We start from the raw sequence: 20889 nt of genomic DNA, 5'->3' as shown, positions 1-20889 counted from the left end.
TTGCGTAACGATTCTCACCTTCCTTTTCTGAGTTGACATAAATTCACTGCCCCTTAAGTTTCCTATTTCATCTTTAAAGTTGCTGTGGTCAATTTGATCCCATTTGATCCCAGTTCTTAAAAGAGCATAATGGTCAAGGCAAACATTTTTTACTAGTTAAGCTAAATTATTGTTTGGTTTTAAGAATATTTCAGGAGATGTTTTTGATTTAAGGCTTAAAGATTATCTCGGGACAATAGTTTCAGGGGTTCATCCAAACTTCATGGCTCTAGGAAGTCTGGAGTCCATGAGAATTTGAAATTCTATTCTGTATTTTTCCCTTTATGATCAGAACCCTCCTTTGAAATCTGTGATCAAATCGATCAGTAATGGTAGATGGGTACCATCCAGCTCTTCTGGTCTCAAGGTAAAAGAAGCAGCTGTTCAAGGATGCAATTAGCCGTACATTCCATATCCTCCTTCTACTCCTGCTTTTCCTCCTTCCTCTGTCATTCTAGGCAAGTAGAGACAAATTGAGCCTTGGATGGCTGCTTGCAAGCTTTAAAACCCCACACACTATGGATCAAAGTAGGAGGTAGAACAGAGGCACTAAACATGTTATTAGGCCAATTAACTGGGATGTCCTGTGAAACAGTGACCCTAAAGCTCCAAACCAAGAAACCAAATCCCATGAGGTTTTTGGTTGTACACAATAAGCTTCAGCAGCTACCTTTTTTTTTTGGTCATTGTTGTAAATATATCTATCACAAAACTTTTGCCAATTCAACATTTTACAGGTGTATGACTTACTGACAGCAATTACAATAGGGTGTACAACCCTACACTTAATCAATACAGTATTTCCATCACCATCAACACCCCCCCCCACACACACTTCATCCCTCCCTCCTGCCCCTGGCAACCACTAATAAGCTTTATTCTCTATACATTTGTCTTTTGTTGTCTTTTTATATAAGTGAGGTCATACAATATCTGTCCTTTTGTGATTAACTTATTTCACTCGGCATAATGTCTTCCAGCTCCATCCATATTGTAGCATGTGCCAAGACTTCATTTCTGTTACTGGTTGAGTAGTATTCCATTGTACGTCTGTACCACATTTTGTTTATCCATTCATTTGTTGTTGAGCATTTAGGTTGTTTCCACCTTTTGGCCATTGGGAATAGTGCTGCAGTGATCACTGGTGTGCAAGCCTCTGTTTGAGTCTCTGTTTTCAAGTCTTTTGGGTATATACCAAGAGTGAAAATGCTGGGTCATATGGTAATTCTATTTTTAGCTTTCTGAGGAATTGCCACACTGTTTTCCACAAGGGCTGTACTATTTTGCATTTCCACAAGCAATTGGTTAGGGTTCCAATTAACCCATATCCTCATCAACATTTGTTGGTTTTTTCTTCTTTTTTTAATCTTAGTCATCATAGTGGGAGTGAAATGGTATCTCACTGTGGTTTTGATTTGCATGTCTCTGATGGTTCTGATGCTGAACATCTTATCATATGTTTGGTGGCCACTTGAATGTCCTCTTTGGTGAAATGTCTATTCAAGTCCTTTACACATTTTATGATTGGGTTGTATGTCTTTTTGTTAAGTTTTATATATATTTTGGTTATTAGGTTCTTATTAGATATATGGTTTCTGAATAGATTCTCCCAGTCAGTAGCCTGTCTTTTCACTTTTTTGGGTAAAGTCTTTTGATGAACAAAAGCTTTTAATTTTTATGAGGTCCCATTTGTTTACTTTGTCTTTTGCTGTTTGTGCTTTTGTTATTATATTAGATGATCCATTGTTAAAAGCTAGGCCTGACAGTGTTGCTCTGCTTTTTCTTCTAAGAAATTTATAGTTTTAGTTTGTACATTTAAGTCCCTAATCCCTTTTGAATTTGTTTTTGTGTGTGGTGTGAGGTATGGATCCTGTTTCATTTTTTTGCATGTGGAAATTCAATTTTCCTGGCACCATTATTGAAGAAACTCTTCTTTCCCCATCAAATGAATTTTACACCCGTGTCAAAAATCAGTTGATCATAGATGTGTGGGTTTATTTCTGTACTCTTAATTCTATTCTATTGGCCTGTGTGTCTATTGCTATATCACTACCAGGCAATTTTGATTACTGTAGCTATATAGTCTGGCTGTACTTCTTCCAAAACAGATTTGTTCATTCTTCTGGAAGTCCATGGTATACTCCATGTTTCTAGTTACTTGGTTGGGGAGGAGGGGAGTGTCTTGAAATCTTCAAAATAAAATTAATTTGAATATGTGCGCGGGTAGATGGAGTAAAGAAGATGAGGATCTCCCAATAATGGTTCGGGAGCCTCTCAGAAATGCCACTGTAATGCCATATCAAAGTCAGTATCCCAGGAAGGCTGCTGACTCAGAGAATGGTAACCTCCCTCAGGCAACAAGGTTCCAGAGGGACTCATTGAGACCGCTCATGGTACTTCTTCATATTTCAGTTGACATATAGATTTTTTTTCCTCTGGAGAAATCACGCATCACATTTGATTTGTCATGAGCCAGGGTCGTGCCAACCATGGTATTTATAGGCTTGCCAGACACTACAGCATCACCCAGAAATGCAAACTATCAGAGGCTGTGTATTTGGTGCTGGCCAATCAGTCTTTTTTGCCAAAGGTCCAGCTAGCATTATGTAAATGATTTTGGCCAAGTATATGCAATAGGACTTTTGAATCTTGAACATTTTAGTCATGTCACCTCTTTGAGCTACTTTCTGGTTCCTTTTCTCTTTACCATGATTTCTCTAGCACTGGTTCAGCTGTTTTCAGTCAAGAGCTAGCTTTGCAGGGAGGGCGTGGTGTTCCTTGTACCCAGGTTTGCCTCCTGAATTATACCTTCTGCCCGTGTGCCTGGTAAGCGAAGGTCTCTATGCAGCCATGGAGATGTCCAACAACATTTGGAAGCCCCAGCATGCTCATGGCCACAAAGAGACACAGAGTACCTACTCTGAGTGTGTAGTTTTTCACAGATGGCTGTGCTCCCCTTTGCAGAGTTAGCTGGAGCACAGCTGAGTCAGAGTTTTCGAAAACAATGACAAGCCAACTGAGCAAGGACCTAGACTCAGAGCAGATGTTTCCAAGTTTTAACAAAACCAAATCTCAGCAGGTTTTAATATAATTCAAACAGTAGGCGCTCAAAGATTTTGACACACAAAGCAGGTTAGTGGCTCCCTTCTTCTCACTTGTTCTAGTAGATTGTAACCCTATAATTCACTGAAATAAGCTCATTGTTTCTGCTGAAACAGAAAGCCCTTCTTGCTATCAAGAGTTTAGTGAAAACTGCAGGAATATGAGGTTTTTTTTGGGAAAATACAGCTTCAGTATTGAACATGAAGAACTGTTCTTTATTTTCCTAAGCTCTTTTCTTTCTGGTGTTCATATGGGAGTCTAAAAAGTTAGATAAATGAAAGGTAGGACGTAGGGCCTAAAAATAAGAATAGCTCTAAATAATCTAAATGGATAAATCTTTCCTAATTAAATGCTAGTGAAAAGGTTTTCTATGAGTGAAACACTGTGAAAGAATTTAACTTACAAAATGAAAGAAGCCATCCAAGCAACCTGTTCATTTCCTAAATGAAGACTAGAGGGGTAACTATTTCAGAGACACTCAAACTGCACAGGTTTTTGGATCTGTTTTGACTCAGCAGTTTATCTCTGGTAGGCCATTGTCAAATGAGCTCCACAATATTTGAAGGAAAATAAATCTTATTGTAAAATTGAGAAAAGGTACTCAAGATATAAAAATATCTGTATAATGGATCTGAAACTGCCTGAAGAATTTGTGTCACTAACTAACTAGCCCCCCTAAAGAACTATGTCAAGATTAGCATATGCTCCCCACCCCCTCAGCTCTTCGGACCATTGTCAACAGTATCATTCCCATTTTAATTGTGAAGGGATGGATTATTTGGTATCCAACCTACAAACTACTGTGGTAAATTAGGCTTCTGCAGGGAAAGGGATTATAACGTCAATGGTATAGCATTTCAGTCAACTGCAAGTGGTAGACTTGAGTTATAGATCCTTCTGGGCTCAAGAGGAAAGACTCTGTTCAGTTATATTGTCTGCTGTGGTGAGGAGTCCTGGTGGCAAAATGGCTAAGCGCTTGTCTGCTAACTGAAAGGTTGGTGGTTTGAACCCACTCAGCGGTTCCATGGGAGAACGACCTGGTGATGTGCTCCCATAAAGATTACAGCCTAGAAAACCCCATGAAGCAGTTTTACTTTGTCACATGGGGTTGTTATGGGTGGAAAATTGACTCGGGAGCACCTAACAACAACAACAACAACATGGGGTAGCAGAGACTGGCACATTTGTGCCTAGATTAAGATACGGATGATTCCTTAATGTCATCAAGATCAACAAAATGAGACACAGGATGATAGCACTAGTATCTCTGAGTTTTGAGCTAATAGTTCTTCTCTTGTAATCCTATTTCCATCGACCACCCTAAAAATTTGACTTAAATTTAGAATTCAAGTAGAAAGCGACCATTGTAGGTAGTGTGGGATGGCTCCTCAATGAATGATTCCTCCAAGAGGTAGAAAGGACTATTTTCATTCTCAAGCCCCTTAAATACAAATAGAGAGCTAGTTTTTCCTTTGCAAGCTGAGGCTTATGGGCCAAAAGTACAAAAAAACCATTTCTGATATTTTTTGGTTTTGGTTTGTAAACATTGTTGAGAGTAGTAAGAGTTGGAAACCCTGAAAGAGTTTGAGGATAGCGTGTAGAGGAAATACGCTGTTTCAGGCATTTACCACATTCCTATATTTGTAGTTGTATTAAAAAAGATCAAGAAGGGGATTAAAGAGGATACTTAAAATACAACAGTGTGGAATAAATTAAAAGTCAGGGGGAGGGGGTGCATGTTTCTCAGCCTGCATAATTTTCAAACTTTAATAATGCATGGATTTATTTTAAGGAAAAAGTCACAAAACCCCAAGAATAAAGAATACATATTCTCAGACCAACCCCAGTTTCAGAACAAATGCGCTGACTCAGAAACTCTATGAATCTAATTTACATAACAAAGTTACTGTGAGAGAAATATATTTGACAAGATAATTTTTTAAAAATATTAGCCGTAAAGTGAAAACTCAAGATTAATATATTCTCAAACACATTACCCATTGTAGTCAAGTTGATTCCGACTCATAGCGACCCTATAGGACAGAGTAGAACTGCCCCATAGAGTTTCCAAGGAGTGCCTGGCGGATTCGGACTGCTGACCTTTAGGTTAGCAGCCATAGCACTTAACCACTAGGCCACCAGCATTTCCAAAAATATTCACGATGAAATTTTGAATTCCTAAAAATATATCTGCAGAATTTCCTGCATTGTTTGCAGATCCAAGTCTGACAATCACTGCTCTAGCTTAAGATTTTGGACCTACAGTCTCAATTCAAGTATAAAAAAATAGCTTCCTGGGGCCTGGTTCATAACATTCACATAATAAATTTCCTTTTAGATAAAGTAACCGTTCTATTCCACCACTGTTAAAAGCCTGGCCCATGGTAGGTACTTAATGTAAATTTATTGAATAAATGAATGAATTCATACTAATGCATTTCACTTTAAGACTGTGTGTGTGTGTAACAGTGATCGAGTTATTTTAGATTAAGTAGTGGCTCATCTTCACGCTCCTCCCCCTCTTAGGAAAGATTATCAGAAAAATGTTTTCTTCTGCTGCTCTTCCTTTGTTTTTAACCTGGTAAGACGGTGGTCAAACCTGTATTTCAAGCCAACTGCTAGCTAGTCATAGGCAACAGATGTATAGCACCCACTGGAAAGTGGACAGGTAGCTAATCCACATATCGGAGACCTCATACCCTATATAAATAGACACAGAACGTGAACTAGGGGCATCTTACAGAAAGATCGTTGATAGCTTATGTTATAGGTGACTTAATATAGGGGAACTCGGGATGTGTTATAAATACTATAAGTAAGGGTTTTGAATTGAATACGTATGATTCTTAACTCCAGATTAAAAAAAAAAAGACAAATAAATAAATAAGGAGCCCATAGCATGGCAAGGCTATCTCCCTAAGAATATATACCAGTTTGTGGCATGGTGGCCAGCACTGCTCACAGATAAACTCAGCTCATCATCACCAGCGGCGCCCTTTTTCTGGCAATAAAGGTATTTTCCTAGAGAACTATACCTGTGTCAACTCCTTGCCATTTACATTTTTCACTATATCTGCTAACCTGTGCCGCTCTTATAGTCAAGATCCATACAGAGTTGAGGGAAAAACCTTAGGAGTCTACAAATATGGCTAATATTTTCTATTCTAGCAGGTGAACTACATTCTCCTTCCCCAAGGCCCATCCCTGTGATGATAAAAATCAAACAACGCCAGAGACCAGCCCTTAGCATTTGCTAATGAGAACATGAGGAGGCCCAAATGAAAAGCTTAACGTGCTAATCTCATTCTTAACTCTAGAGATGAAAAGTGTATTGTGATATGGGACTTGGATATAGCTTCATTGCTCTTTTTCCCCCATATTCTAATATTAGTTCAGCTGTTAATGGGACTTAGAGAAGGGGCTGTGTATATTTTATAAGCTGCTGGAAGTGTATTTTCAGTAGTGCTTAAAAACCTGCATGGTCTATGTAAACTATTTTGCTTTTAATATACACAATGTACAATTATTTAGAAGAAGGGAGGGAGAGGAGAGAGAAAACGAAAATGGAAGTCAATTAAGAATCCAAATTCAATAACTGTAACTTTCCTGCAACCAACAAAATAGGACCTTAATTTTTTTTTTTAAGACAGATATTATAGATATGCAAGTAGCTACAAAGTGACAGGGAGAAAAAGGAAGGCGAGAAGACACTCACCTAATTCAGGTGCTTTGCTTAGCACAAATGCATAAGCCCAGAACTTGCTGACAGGTCCATTGTAAAAACCCTGGTCACAAACTGACTGCTTCAGGCCTTTGGTCATCAAAATGTACACCATATAAGCACCAGTTCGAAGAGCACCGAATATACTTCATAATGAAAAGAGAAAAGAAACAATATTCAGGAAAATAATTTCACTTCTGACATTAACTATACTTAGAAGACTGGGTTGCCATTGGTGGGAAATCGGCACAGATGGAATCACAATAAATTTGCATTTACCCCCAAAGCATCCTAAAATCTGCAAGCAAGAGCTAATAAAATTTTTCAGTGCTTTTTTTTTTTTTGTTCTGAAGACCACACATGAAACCATTCATTCTTCATCAGTGTCCCCAAAAGAGGTCATGAAAAGCAGGTTCAGAGCCAGAGCAGGGTTTCATGATGAACTTTGGTGATCTCTGTATTTCAGATTGAGAACGATCCCACAGGGAGTGAGATGGGGTTTCTGTAAGCTCTGTCCTATGTCCAATCATTCCGGTTCTATCCCCTGAATATCTGTTTATCTCTTTAATCCAACTCTTCCTCATCTGGACTGGCTTAGTCAACCCAGATGTCCATAGCCTCTCCTTGGATTTCTCTAGCAGCCTTCACACCACTGTCCGTGGTTACTCCTTTGCCTTCTCTGTTGTTGTCACAGAGTCAATTCTGACTCATGGTGACCCCATGTGTGCAGACTAGAATTGCTCCATAGAGTTTTTAAGGCTGTAATCTTTTGGAAGCAGATAGCCAAGGCTGTTTTCTGAAATGCCACTGGGACAGTTTGAACCACCAACCTTTCAGCTAGTAGCCATGTGCTTAATTGTTTGTGTCAACCTCCCTCTAAATCTCCCTCAAAGGCTAGCTCTCCTATCCCTTCTTCAGGTGCCTCAAGGAAGCCTGCCCAGAAAGACATTAGTGCTGACTCGTCTGAGCTCCGCAGAGCCATGTACATACCTCTGCTCTAAAACTGTTTTCAATGCTCTGTAATGTGTTTAGCTCTGCATAAGCATAGTTGAAAATATGGAAGAAAAAAATGAAGAAACTGTCATATGAAATTTTTGTCAAGGAACTGGTAAGGAAACAGGAGGGCATCAGCTCTGGAATGTGTTGTGCTCAGTAATGCAATCTCAAGTGTGGGAGGACTTGGCAACTGAAAGGAGCAGCCTTCATGACGTGAATGACCCCTTTAAGTGTGTGCCCCAGAGTATGCAAACCACAGGCGTGACTGGCTGGGTGGGGTGGTGATGTTCTTGCCCATCCCTTTTTGCCCTAAGGGGCAGCATCCCCTTCCAGGTTTCAGAAGACAATTAGGAGATAAACTAGGTGACAACTGTTGAATTGAGTGGCAGTCTCATCAAATTGGGGGAAAAAAAAAACACAAAAAAACCAACCCTGTTGATGTTGCCTCGATTCTGACTCATAGAGACATCATGTATTACAAAGTAGAACTGCTTCGTAAGTTTTCTTGGTTGTAATCTTTATAGATGCAGATAGCCAGGCCTTTGTTCTGCAGCACTGATGAGTAGGTTCAAACCAGCAACCTTTTGGTTAGTAGCCAGGTGCAAACTGTTTGAGCTACTCAGGGATTTTTTACATTATAGATCCTGTTTAATCCTTCGGTGGCTTCCCACTATACTTATAATGAAACCTCAATCCCTGACCAGGACACATAAGGCTTTTAACAGCCTGTCTCTCCCCCATCTCCACTCTCACTTTGCCGTTCTTTTTCTGCTCACATAAGCCAATCATTCCATTACTTACAGTTCCTTTCAGTTTCCTGCCTCAGGGCCTTTGCACATTGCTATTTCCTCTGCCTAGTGAGCTGTTCCCCTTGTTCACTTCACGGCTGGCTCCTTCTCTTTCTCTTATCTCAAAGGAATCTCTCCGTCAGTGGAATGACCTCAGACTTTACAGTCAATAAACTCTCCTAATTTGGGAGAGTGATGTGGGGAACTGAATCTGCTTGTTCAAGTCAAGTAAAGGAGGCTTTTTTATTCCCATCTGAACTGATTTTTCTGTTTTGTCTTTACCTTACCATGTGATGGCTAAACCTTAATATGAAAAAGTGCCTCTGTCATAAATTAAGATATTGCATCTTGACCAATTTATTAGCTGCTATGGAAATTAAAAAAAAAAAAAAATTTTTTATGCAAAGTAACATGGGAATGTGGACATGGCATTTCCACTGAGTTTATGTAGCAGACACTGCTGGTTGCCTATTCAAGAGCCAAGACCCTTCTGTCTTCCCCCCAAGAAAAGTGACCTTATCTCTAACTCAGGAGTAAACCTTGATTATCCAAACTAGTTCCAGTAATCCCATTTCCCTTACCAGTGATTTATATTAGTGTGAGCGTGTGACCCAATTCTAGCCAATGCGATCAGAAGAGAGGGCTGCTGGGGGCCTTTGGGGAAAGGGTTCCTTATTCTTTAACAGGTCTGCAACTGTAGCCGTCATCTTGTAATCAAGAAGGAGCTAGCTTGAGGACCAAGCCAAGTCACAGAGGATGGCAAACTAGTCCTTAAAGATGGGACTGAGCTGCTGAATTAGCCAACCTCCGAGTGATCCGGTTTCTAGACTTCTTGTTTTTTGAGATGCTAAATCTTCCTTATTGTATAAGCCATTCTGCATTTTCCTATTACTTGCAGCCCAGTGCTTTCCACTGGACACAGCACGCGAGGTCCGATTTTCAGTAGACTTTTGAACACTAGTTAATATTTTGTGCAGAAGTTCCCTCTGTGGCTATAAAACACATCTAATCGTAGATATTACTGATGAGCTACTTACTACATCAGTTATCTGCTTTTATTATACCAGTGGGGGAGATGTCAATGACTTTTGTACAAATCCAAAGCAATAAAACACCAATGACACGTTTTCAAAATGTATTAGTCTCTGCTTATGAGGTCCAGATCTATAAATTTTCAGAATATTTTATAAAGCATCCTCTTCCCGGCTGACTCCAGCTCAAGATACCCAGGAATCACACAGCCCGGAGCATTTTTTCTCTTATTTCTTGCTAGACAGTGTGCTCCACACGTGATGGACTAGATCCGATTAAAGTGCCTTTGGAATGGTTACTTCCCTTTGATTATCCAAGTCTCAAAATCATTGCAGGTCAAATATGTATGATTTCTTAAGTATCTGCACAGTTTAATTTTTTCTCTGAATTATTAGATATTTATTGGCATTATGCTAGTTGCTGGAGTGGCAAGCTTCAACAAGCTAACTCTGGCTGGTGGTGGTCCTAGAAGATTTGAGGGGAAGTGGTATTTGAGTTGAGTGAATAGGTATTCAAAAGTTAGGGGGGTGGTTAGTGGGTAAGAAAGGCATTTCAGAACCTTGTAGAACTGAATATTTTGTTATCATGGTGACCCACAATATTGCTGACAACAAGTGTATAGCACATATTATTGTCCCATATCTGGACATAAGCCTCCCTCCCTAAGCTCTGAACAATAAGCCTGACTGAGAACAAAAGACAGAGGCACTTTTATAGAAACCATCAGTGCCAGCCATTGGGCCTACGTGTCTGCAGGCAAAGGCGCATTGTTACGATGTGACACTGCTACTGCTGGGGGGCAGCCAGGGAGCTGCTTGGCCAATGGGATGATTGTTATTCATGGGAAGCCATGGCTCTGCCCCGGCACATCTCAGCCACTGCACACTTTGGAGCCATGTGGCTTTTATTATAAGTGGGTACAATGCCACAAAGACTGTGGCACCTTAGCAAAATACATTGTAAAGGAGGGAGGCTTTTTTTTCCTCCCTAAATTACATTACGTCAAGAGACAGCATGAAGCAGAAGGCAAATACACAGCTCGTGTTCAGCTACTCCCAGTCCTTTCTGATGTTCACGCAGACATGGCTAATCAATCGTGATACTCTTTCTGGCCATGCCTGAAGATAGCATCAAAGTTCTTCTCAACCACTATAAGTCACTACCAATATGTAAGCTGTAAACTGAGGCCTTTTTAGACTGGCTCCAAGCATAGTCCCGCCCCTTACCGGTACTACTTTCACACCTTGGCAAGTAACTTAATCTATCTTTCTTCATCTGAAATGAAGATGATGTTGTCTATAATTTGCAAATTAGTTCTAGAAAATTTTAAAATGATTTTTAAAACAATATTTAGCATACAGCCTGATAGATGTGCTCAATAAAAAATTTTATTATTGTAATTTTATTATTATTCATTATTGTTGTTACTGTTGCTGTTTTACTTTGTCTACCCGTCAACTTTGAAAATCACCTTTAACTCTCATTTCATTTTGTCATGTAAGAGCGGTAAAGGTTAATTGTCTCTAACTGAAAGCCAAGAAAGCTAATAGAGAATTTGATTTGCACTGATGATTGTTCGCGTTGTTCCTATTTCTTCCACTTATCTCCACGAAGCCAACTTTTACATGAAATAAGTGACACCTAATAGTTTGCCACATGAGGTGAAATGGGCATCTTCCATAGAACTTCATGAATGCCATGAAGAGGAGAGGATGTTGGTATAGAAAAGCATCTGGTTCACATGAAATTTATCTTTAAATCAGGTAAGAAAGATTATTCTAAATCTAGTGCCTCAAACAGGCCCAGAGCCTGGACCACTGTTTAATGAGGGCAGATCACACTGGACTGTGTCACATGTCTTTTCCCAGCTATATGGTCAGACTGGCACCTTTTTTTTTTCCCCTTCTGGGAAGCAATATACAGTAAAACCTGAAAAAGCCGGAATCTGTTGAAGGTGGAAACCTGTTCGAGAAGGAAAACGCAAATATTTTTCATTAGAATGAGCAACAGAAAAGTGGTAAGACTGCACCCTGTCAAAGGCGGAAAACTCGCTAGACTCGAAAAAACAAGGCAGTCCTGTTGAGTGCCAGCTCTCAGAGGTTTCACTGTATCATTTTTCTTGTCAAGACCCAGTTTTGATCACAACAGTTCATGGAGCAGCAGAGAACTCCAGGGGCAGGGGGTGCAGTGGATGCTTTGTTTCTCCTCAGTCATCTCGGCCACAGTGCAGCAAGAAGATCGGAGGAAAATGCAGCCTAATTAACTGAGGCGCTGCTTTTCAAACTACTGTTCCAGATTCCCAGTCCAAAAGGAGCCTGAGCAATTTGACAAGGCATGCCAAGAATGCCACTGAACTCTTCATTGTGACCATTCTGGGGGTTGGCAGGAAGCCTTTTATTTTTTAGTACAGTTAAACCTGTGAGAGGTGACAAGAAACAAGCCATATATTATACTACATATATAAAGGAGCCCTGGTGGCACAACGTTAAGCTCTCAGCCAGTAACTGAAAGGTTGGTGGTCCAAACCTACCCAGTTGCCTCCACGACCTGGAGATCTGTTCCCATAAATGAAATATTACAGACCAGAAGATCCTATGAGGCAGTTTGACTCTGTCACATGGGGTCACTATGAGTTAAAGTTGACTCAACAGCACCTAACAACAAAATACATGTATGTATATATATAAAGTACATGCATAACATAATCAAATTTCAAATTTTGACAGGAAAATTCGTGGTGCTGACAGAATACTAGGGGAGGGTGTGTATGTTTGTGGGTGGGATTCTTCTTTTGATATATCATGGGCTACATAAACAGATATTGGAACATTTAGAGTATAAGTTCAGGAAACAAGTCCTCACTTTCACGATCTATTAGTTTTTTTTTTTCTTTTTCTTTTACAGGTCTAAGTATTGGAGTCCTTTCTAAAGAAGTGTGGGGGATATGGCTAACCTTTGAAACCCAGGCTCTGATCATTAGGTCCGACCATTTAAAAGACTGAATAACTCTGTATTTTAGCATTCCAATTTTATTGCTATCTGCAAGTCAAAGTGGAATGTCTCAGGAATGACTCAGAGAATTCCAGAATTCTGCCTTGGGTAGAAAGAGCCGCGGGTATAAATCATTAATAATGCTTCCATTTTTTCAACATGAACACCAAAAGATGGTAAAACCACTCTTACATTGTTCATTTACTGGTCCTCAACTTAAATGTAAAGTATTTTGAAATCAAAACAGGATTTCTCAAGGACCATATCTGTTCAAGTGTTGATCACCCCCCATCTTATTAATCCAATAATCAAAGGTGCAATTACTTCCAGGATTGGGTAATGGAGAATGTTTCACTACACTACTAGTCTACAATCAGGGGAGAAAAAAAAGATGTGAGATCTTGTCAGCTGTCAAAACATGGCAGCAGCTGAGCCACAGTAAAACCAAAAAACCAAACCCAGTGCCCTGGAGTCGATTCTGACTCAGTAGGAACTCTATAAACATAGGTGAGGCCACTGATTTTCCTGATAACAAAATCTGAACTGCTCTTTCTCTTAGCACCTGTCAGTTTCAAGAGTGGGAAGAAGATAGAATGATCCCAGAGCAGACTAAAACAAGGCAAAAACCAAAAAACCTACTGTAATACCTCTAGGCTTGGGAAGCAGTATAGGAATCTGGTGTTTGTGATATGGAATAATGGCATCTCCACATCAGTATCATAAGCTTCTACGCACAACGTGTAACCCAAATTCTAAAACCTTTGACAACTGATGAGAGGCCAACTCAGCACAGAATGCCTAATATGGTCTAGTGTTTAGCCTTTGCTAAAAATATATTTATTGATAATAATATGACAAGATGTCCAAGTGTGGATTTTTATTTTTGGTCCAATAATTCAGCAGTCAAATAATGATACACAATTGCAGTTCTCCTGTTGATTTACTTCTTCTACTCCTTCACTAACAATTCAGTGTGTATAATTTCACTTTACCTTTTACTACTGAGTGATCATCTCTAAATTTGACTCACTGGCTGTGCCAGGAGCTCTCAATCAGTTATCTCCATTAGAAAATTTACAAAAATCTCCCAAACAACCCTGGTGGAGTGGGAGAAAAATGAGAAACAGAACTCAAATTCTTGACAAGTTCGGACTTAGTGGACTAGTTGAGACTAGAGGACTCCCTGAGACTACTGCCCTGAGATACTCTTTAAACCTTTAACTGAAACTATCCCAAGGTTACATTTTAGGGAAATAACAGATTGACACACAAAATAAATGATATTACCTGTGAGTATGGCTCTCCATTGAAAACCTTATGGAGCACAGTTCTACTCTGACACACATAGGGTCCCATGAGATGGAATCAACTCAGTGGCAACTGATCAGTTCAATATAATTTCCAGTTATAGATAAAATAGGGATACAAAAAACAAACAAACCCATTGCTGCTGAGTTGATTCAGACTCACAGAGACCCTATAGGACAGAGTAGAACTGCCCCATTGGGCTTCCAAGGAGTGGCTGGTGGATTCGAACTGGTGACTTCTTGGTTTGCAGCCAGAGCTTGCAGTAGCTTTTAACTGCTGCGCCACCACGGCTACTGCTACCTAACTCCCAGGAATCATTTTGCAAGTGGTTGTTAGCACCTACTACTTAGCAGGCCCTGGGGAAAACATGGTACGTAAAGTAGGCTACGACCCTCCTTGTAGAGCTTTTAGTATAAAGGGTAACCAGAGTCCACAGTAACCAAAAAAGCTGGGGCGGAGGGGGAAGGGACTGATAAGAAAGAAAAGAACTAGGTATAAAAAGCTAAAATTAGTTTAGAACAGGATGAGAATAGATAAGGCCTCTTTGAAGAAAGGTCATTTAAGCTCAGTCCTGAAGCACGAAATTGCTGCCATTGTATTTTTGCAGTGATATCTAAAAATAGCTGTTAAATAATAACATGCGATGATATTAATGTAATTCCTAGGATAATTAAACACTATGTGTTGTAGTGGAGAGGCTATCAGTGCTGAAGGCTTCATGGAAGAAGCAGTAAATGAGAAAAGACTTGCAGCCCAGAGAAGCTATCTTAGTGGCTACGACGGTTCCCCACAGACAAACGTACAGTGGACATGCCATCTGACTGCTGTCACCACTCACCATGAATCCCCTTGATAAGGCAGCAAAATTCAGTCTGAGACAGATGTTCTAATTAAATGTGTGATAGGATTGGTTGGCTTCGACTTGTTTTCTGATGTATTAGTTATTCCCTTAACTTTAAATTTAAGCACTTTTTTTTTTTTTTTTAATTAAAGGAAAATAAATAAATGGAAAAGAACCCTTAAGGGTCTGAATGCTACTTGGATAATAACTCCTTTGCTTCTCAGAGATATGATAGTTTACATACTGCTGAGTACAGTCCTTGCCTCTACAATGAACGACGACTTGTACATAACACCTTGTTCCAGGTATCTGGCAATGCAAAGGAATGCTGGGGCCAAGTTTGAAAAACTAACCTGACAAAACAAACCTGGCAGATGGGGCAGTAAGGAGGTGGAGACGTTAAAAAAACAATGACAGCATGGTACCATAATGGGGCCCAATTAGAATTTCCCAAAAGAAATAGAACATCAGGCTGGGGAACTTAAAACACTTCACTTCAGTTTGAGATGTTGATTAAGATTGCACACTACTTCATGAAACAGGCAGGTTTTTCTGTTATGTTACTTCAGCTATCATTATGTTTTAATTTGGGACACAGGGATTTCACCTCCTTGGTACTACTAGTAGCCTCAGCCCGTTTAGGGACAGAGTGGAAGGCAGCCATGGTTTGCTTCATCCTGACTGTCAGACCAAACAATGCCAGCTTCGATTCTTGCCAACAAGTATTCGACTCTGTGTAAGCATTGTGCTGGATGCTGGCATGATATTCCACATGTAAAGAACTTTCTTGAGCTCCTGCATTATGCAATTTGATTCTCAGAACAACTCTACCAGGGGCACCATTATCATCCTATTTTATAGACAAATAGGCACAGAGAAGTCAGGGGACTTGCCCAAGGTCCACAGTTCCTGAGTAGCAGAATCTTTTGAGAATAGCTCTAGTGCTTTGCCTCTTATCCCAAGGCTGCCCCTCTAAACTCCGCACCAGACTTCCCTTTAGGGTAGTGTGGTTCTACATCCGGGCTGGATATTACAACCACTGGGAGGCTCTAAAACCATTCTAATGCCAATAGAATCAGAACCTCTGATTTGGGAGTATTTATGAGTTCTAGAAAGGAGTCCTGGTGGCACAATGGTTAAACACTTGGCTGCTAACTGAAAGGTTGGCAGTTCAAACCCACCACAGGAGAAAGTGATTAGCTCCCATAAAGATTTACAGCCTAGTAAATCCTATGGTATTTTCAATCACCTCATATGCATGCGAAAGCTGGAAAATGAATAAGAAAGACCAAAGAATTGATGCCTTTGAATTACGGTGTCGACAAAGAATATTGACTCTACCATGGACTGCCAGAAGAACGAACAAATCTGTCCTGGAAGAAGTAAAGCCAGAATGCTCCTCAGAAGTGAGGATGGTGATGCTTTAGCTCATGTACTTTGGACATGTTATCCAGAGGGACCAGTCCCTGGAGAAGGACATCATGCTTGGTAGAGGGTCAGCGAGAAAGAGGAAGACCCTCAACAAGATGGATTGACACAGTGGCTGTAATGATGGACTCAGGCATAGCAATGACTGCTTGTGAGGATGGTGCAGGATTGGGCTGTGTTTTGTTCTGTTGTCATAGGGTCCCTACGAGTTGGAACCTACTTGAGGGCACCTAATAGCAACAACAAATGCTGTGGGGCAGTTCTACTCTGTCATATGGTGTTGCAATGAGTCTGAATAGACTTGATGGCACATAACAACATGGGTCCTAGAAAAAGGTCCCTGGGTGGCACAAATGGTTTGTACTTGACTACTAACATAAAGGTTGGTGGTTTGAATCTACCCAGTAGCATCACCAAAGAAAGGCTTGGTGATCTGCTTCCATGAAGATTACAGCCAAGAAAACCTATGGAGCAATTCTGCTCTGTAACACGTGGGGTTGCCATGAGTTGGAATTAACTTAAAGGCAACAGGTTTTTTTTTTTTTTCTCTTTTTCTTTTTTTTTAATGAGTCCTAGCTCTGGGTTAGGAAAACCCTGGAGACTTCACCCTCCAAGATACCTGCCTTCCTGTCTCCCCTCCCCTCACCACCCCCACTACAAGAAACTCTGGACGAAGTTGCAGAGAAATTTGCTTATCTGTGCAGCACTATTGTCTTAGATGGGAAAACTTCTCCCTGAATTTTAAGGCTTAGAGGTCTCCTAAATTTTATAAAATTATGTCTTCTGGTGGGTGTGTTTCTTCCGTTGCTTTATCTTCTTGATTCAACTACCGATGAGATGCTATCTAATGTGTTCCTGGGAAGGCTTGCCCAGGTCTAAGGTATAATGGCTTTGAATTACATGCGGAAAGAACAATGTGCTGGATTAGTTACCCCAATTAAGTACGGCAAAAAATTAAAAGTTGTATGAACTAAAAAAAAAACTGGAAATAAATGTGGGCAGTAGTAAAGATTGATGCTGAAGGCCGGAAAAAAAAAAAAACTCACCAGGGTCATAAAAGTGCTTAGTCATCTTGTTTCCACAGAAAACTTTGTTTCTTTGAGAAAACTCTTAATCTCTTTTGGAATATCACCAAATTATTAAGAGAGTGACAATTCCCATGCCAAGACTAATAGCGCTGCTCCATTAACTGCATCTCAGCATCTTAACTAGGTTCTACAGCCTCATGAGGAAACCAACCTTTTTTTTTTCCTGAAGGATGACTAACGAATATTTCATTTGGAGTGTACTTGAATCATGATATATAGCATTATTTATATATAGTCTCTTCCCCAACCAAACCAAACCAATCAAACAATTACCATAACCCAAGAAAATAAAACAAAAAAACAAAGGAAGGGGGAAAAAAAAAGGAGAAAAAGTCATTCTGACCCCAGTTTTTCACATCCTAAAAATTAAGGGACTGGAAATGTCCTTTATGATTTCAGCTCTAAACTTCTGTGATAACATATTATGATGATAAGAAAGGGAGCAAAAATATGTTTCTGCTCTTTCCTATGCCCAATTTCTTCCTTTGGGTTTATTAATCTAAATTTCCATTAAATATATTTTTACAACTTTAAGCCACACATTGATTGCCATTAAGTTTTTCTGCAATTTTCATAGTTGTTCACAGTAACGGTACTACTAAAGAAGCTAAACATAACCAACATCCATTTCACAAATACTTATTGAGAATAAATGCCTGCTAGCTGACAGGCCCTGGACCGTATCTTGCTGCCATTGAAGAGAGTTTCATTTCCTTAAGAAACCACTCAAAGACCATCACTGAAAGAGATGGTGTGTTATGGATTGAATTGTCCCCTCAAAACATGCCTTGGATTCCTGGCCCTTGTACCTGTAAATGTGATCCTATTTGGAAATAGAGCTTTTCCTTTGTTATGTTAATGAGGCCACACCAGTGTAGCGTGGACCCTAAACTTAATCACTTGAGTTATAAAAAGATCAGAACAGACACAGACACACACAGGAGTTTGGAAAGCCATCAAGGAACACCAGAGATCCCCAGCAGACACCAAAAATAAGAGAGGCTTACAGAAGGAATCAACACAGCCGAGACCCTGATTTGGACTTTTGGCATCCAGAACTGTCAGAAAATAAATTTCACTTGTGGCAATTCTATGACATCACTAGGTAACTAAGATATAGCGGACAAGAAAACATATCCCTTACTAAATCACATCTTTATTTTTTTTAGGATGGGGATACATAGCCTTCCAGGGAAGTTCCAGAGGGCTTTTCAAAGGATTATAGGGCTTGAAACCTCTTTGGCAGGTGAACTTCATAATGCAAGGAGGGGACCACTAGCCTCTCCATTACCTGGATCCTTTCTATCAGAAACACAGTAGCTATAAAACAAGACCAATTCACCATTATCATGAGATATAGAGAGACAGATAGTCAGACAGATAGCTATCAACTGAAGCCAGAAAGACCTTTTCTCAAGAGACCTCTCAGAGGAGCAGTGAGTCCACAGTCTTAAAAAAAAAAAAAAAAGCAGCTATAAAAATCATTTCTACCTAAGAAAACCAAAAATCAAACCCGTTGTCACTGAGTCGATTCCGACTCCTGGCGACCCTATGGGTCACAGTAGAACTGCCTCATAGGGTTTCCAAGGAGCGCCTGGTGGATTTGAACTGCTGACTTTTTGGTTAGCAGCTGTAGCACTTAACCAGTACCAGCACCAGGGAATTTATCTTCCAGGTGAAACTTGACATTAAGCTCTTCAATCGCAAGGCATTTACAGATGGTGCTCAGATGGGCCGCCCTTCAGATCTGACACGGTGACAGCACCAGGTTGACAGCAACTGTGTTGCAAGTTCACCTGCTCCTCCAAAGACAAAAAAAAAAAAAAGACAAGGGCCAGCAAAATCCTCAGGCAGCACTTACACCTCTCAATCAGTGGCCAATCCAGAATCTCCTACTGCAAAATCTCTAAGAGTTTGTCACGGCTACTCTGAGGTGTGAGTATCTGCTGGAAGACTTTAGAATGTGCCCCACGTGGCCTGCTCTGGGATCCTTTCACCGTCCATTTCCATTGCTCCAAGGAAGTCTGGGAATTTTCACTCTCCTGTACCTCAAAGCTCAAATCAAAGCCTTCCATAATCCTCCACAATAAAGTAAAAGAAACTCATGGACCTAATTCAAATACAAAATGATTTTGAACACAAAAATCATAGCATAAGTATGCATATTTTTATACATTTGTGTATACCAGGTTGTTAAAGAAGGAAAATCCACTGTGTTCCTTAATTCTTCTACAGCTCCTTGGCATTCTGTCTTTTTACATTTTGCTTACAAATTCATATTTTTGAGTGCTCTTGTTAGTTGCAGTTGAGTCAATTCCGACTCATGGCGATACCATGTATACAGAGTAGAACTGCTTCATAGGGTTTTCAGGCTGTGACCTGTCAGAAGCAGATGGCCAGAGCTGTCTTCTGAAGCACCTCCGGGTGGGTCTGAATCACCAACCTTTCTGGTAATAGTCCAGTGCTTAACTATTTGTGCTACCCAGGGATTCCTCATATTTCCGAGTAAAACCAAAAAAAAAAAAACCACCGCTGTGGAGTCGATTCCGACTCGTAGCGACCCTATAGGACAGAGTAGAACTGCCCCATAGAGTTTCCAAGGAGTGCCCGGCAGATTCAACTGCCGACCTCTTGGTTAGCAGCCGTAGCACTTAACCACTACGCCACCACTGTTTCCTATTTCTGAGTAGGGAATTTAAATCAGACAAGTTTTACTTACTAGCAGCAACTGCCCACTCCCAAACAGAGAGCCAAAATGAATGCTTTTAATTACTATGCCTCTGAAAAGTTATGTTTTATGCGTCAAATTTTATCTATTTTGAATCAATTTAACAAGACATGTACACCCCCCTTCCCATAATACTTACTTTAGGACTGTTCCTGTAGGTGTTCGGTGCTATGGAGTTGATTGAGTTGATTTTGACTTGTAACAACCCATGTGACAGAGCAGAACTGCCCCATAGGGTTTTCTAGGCTATAATCTTTACGGGAGCAAATCATCAGGTCTTTCTGCCCAGGAGCCACTGGGTGGGTTTGAACCACCACCTTTGGGTTAGCAGCCAAGTACTTAACTGTTGTGTCACTGGGCTCCTTGTTCATGTAAGTAGGAAGGACTTAATAAAATGCTAATCACTAATAACATGTGTAATATCAAGTGAGATAAAATATGCGAAAATATATCTGAAAACTGTGGCAACCTCTAGAAGGTTAAAGTGTTATAGGAGAGGCACCTGGTGCCAACAACCCGATTCCTAATCTCTTCTCTACTTATGGAGTGCTCCTTTTCACTTCCTTTGAAGCTAGAGATGGCAACGCCTATGTTCTGCCTACATCACAAGGTTGTCATGAGGATCAAATAAGCTGAGAGATGTTAAAATTATTTACTCAACAACACTAAAACATTATTATTGATACTACTACACTCTCACCCTTTCATCAACATCCTGACTACCTAATTTTCTTTTATAATCTCTCTAATTTCTGTCTAAGAAAACACATACTCTAAAACCATCCGGAGGCATAGTAATTGTGATCTGTAATTTGTAAGAGTTAGGA

At 40.1% G+C, this 20889-nt stretch overlaps 1 protein-coding gene across 4 annotated transcripts in view; it reads right to left on the bottom strand.

The window, feature by feature from the left end:
* Positions 1-20889, bottom strand: part of ELOVL6 (ELOVL fatty acid elongase 6) — a 176954-nt gene that overhangs the window by 7709 nt on the left and 148356 nt on the right. For all 4 annotated transcript variants that reach the window (XM_049885543.1, XM_049885546.1, XM_049885541.1 and 1 more), the window contains one exon: positions 6857-7008. In XM_049885543.1, the coding sequence (XP_049741500.1) occupies positions 6857-7008 (152 nt within the window). The remainder of the gene's footprint in view (positions 1-6856; positions 7009-20889) is intronic.

This window comes from Elephas maximus, chromosome 5, assembly GCF_024166365.1.
Source record: "Elephas maximus indicus isolate mEleMax1 chromosome 5, mEleMax1 primary haplotype, whole genome shotgun sequence".
In the NCBI taxonomy this organism is placed as follows: domain Eukaryota; kingdom Metazoa; phylum Chordata; class Mammalia; order Proboscidea; family Elephantidae; genus Elephas; species Elephas maximus.
Note: the sequence above shows the minus strand (reverse complement) of the source record. Positions and strands in the feature narration are given on the sequence as shown.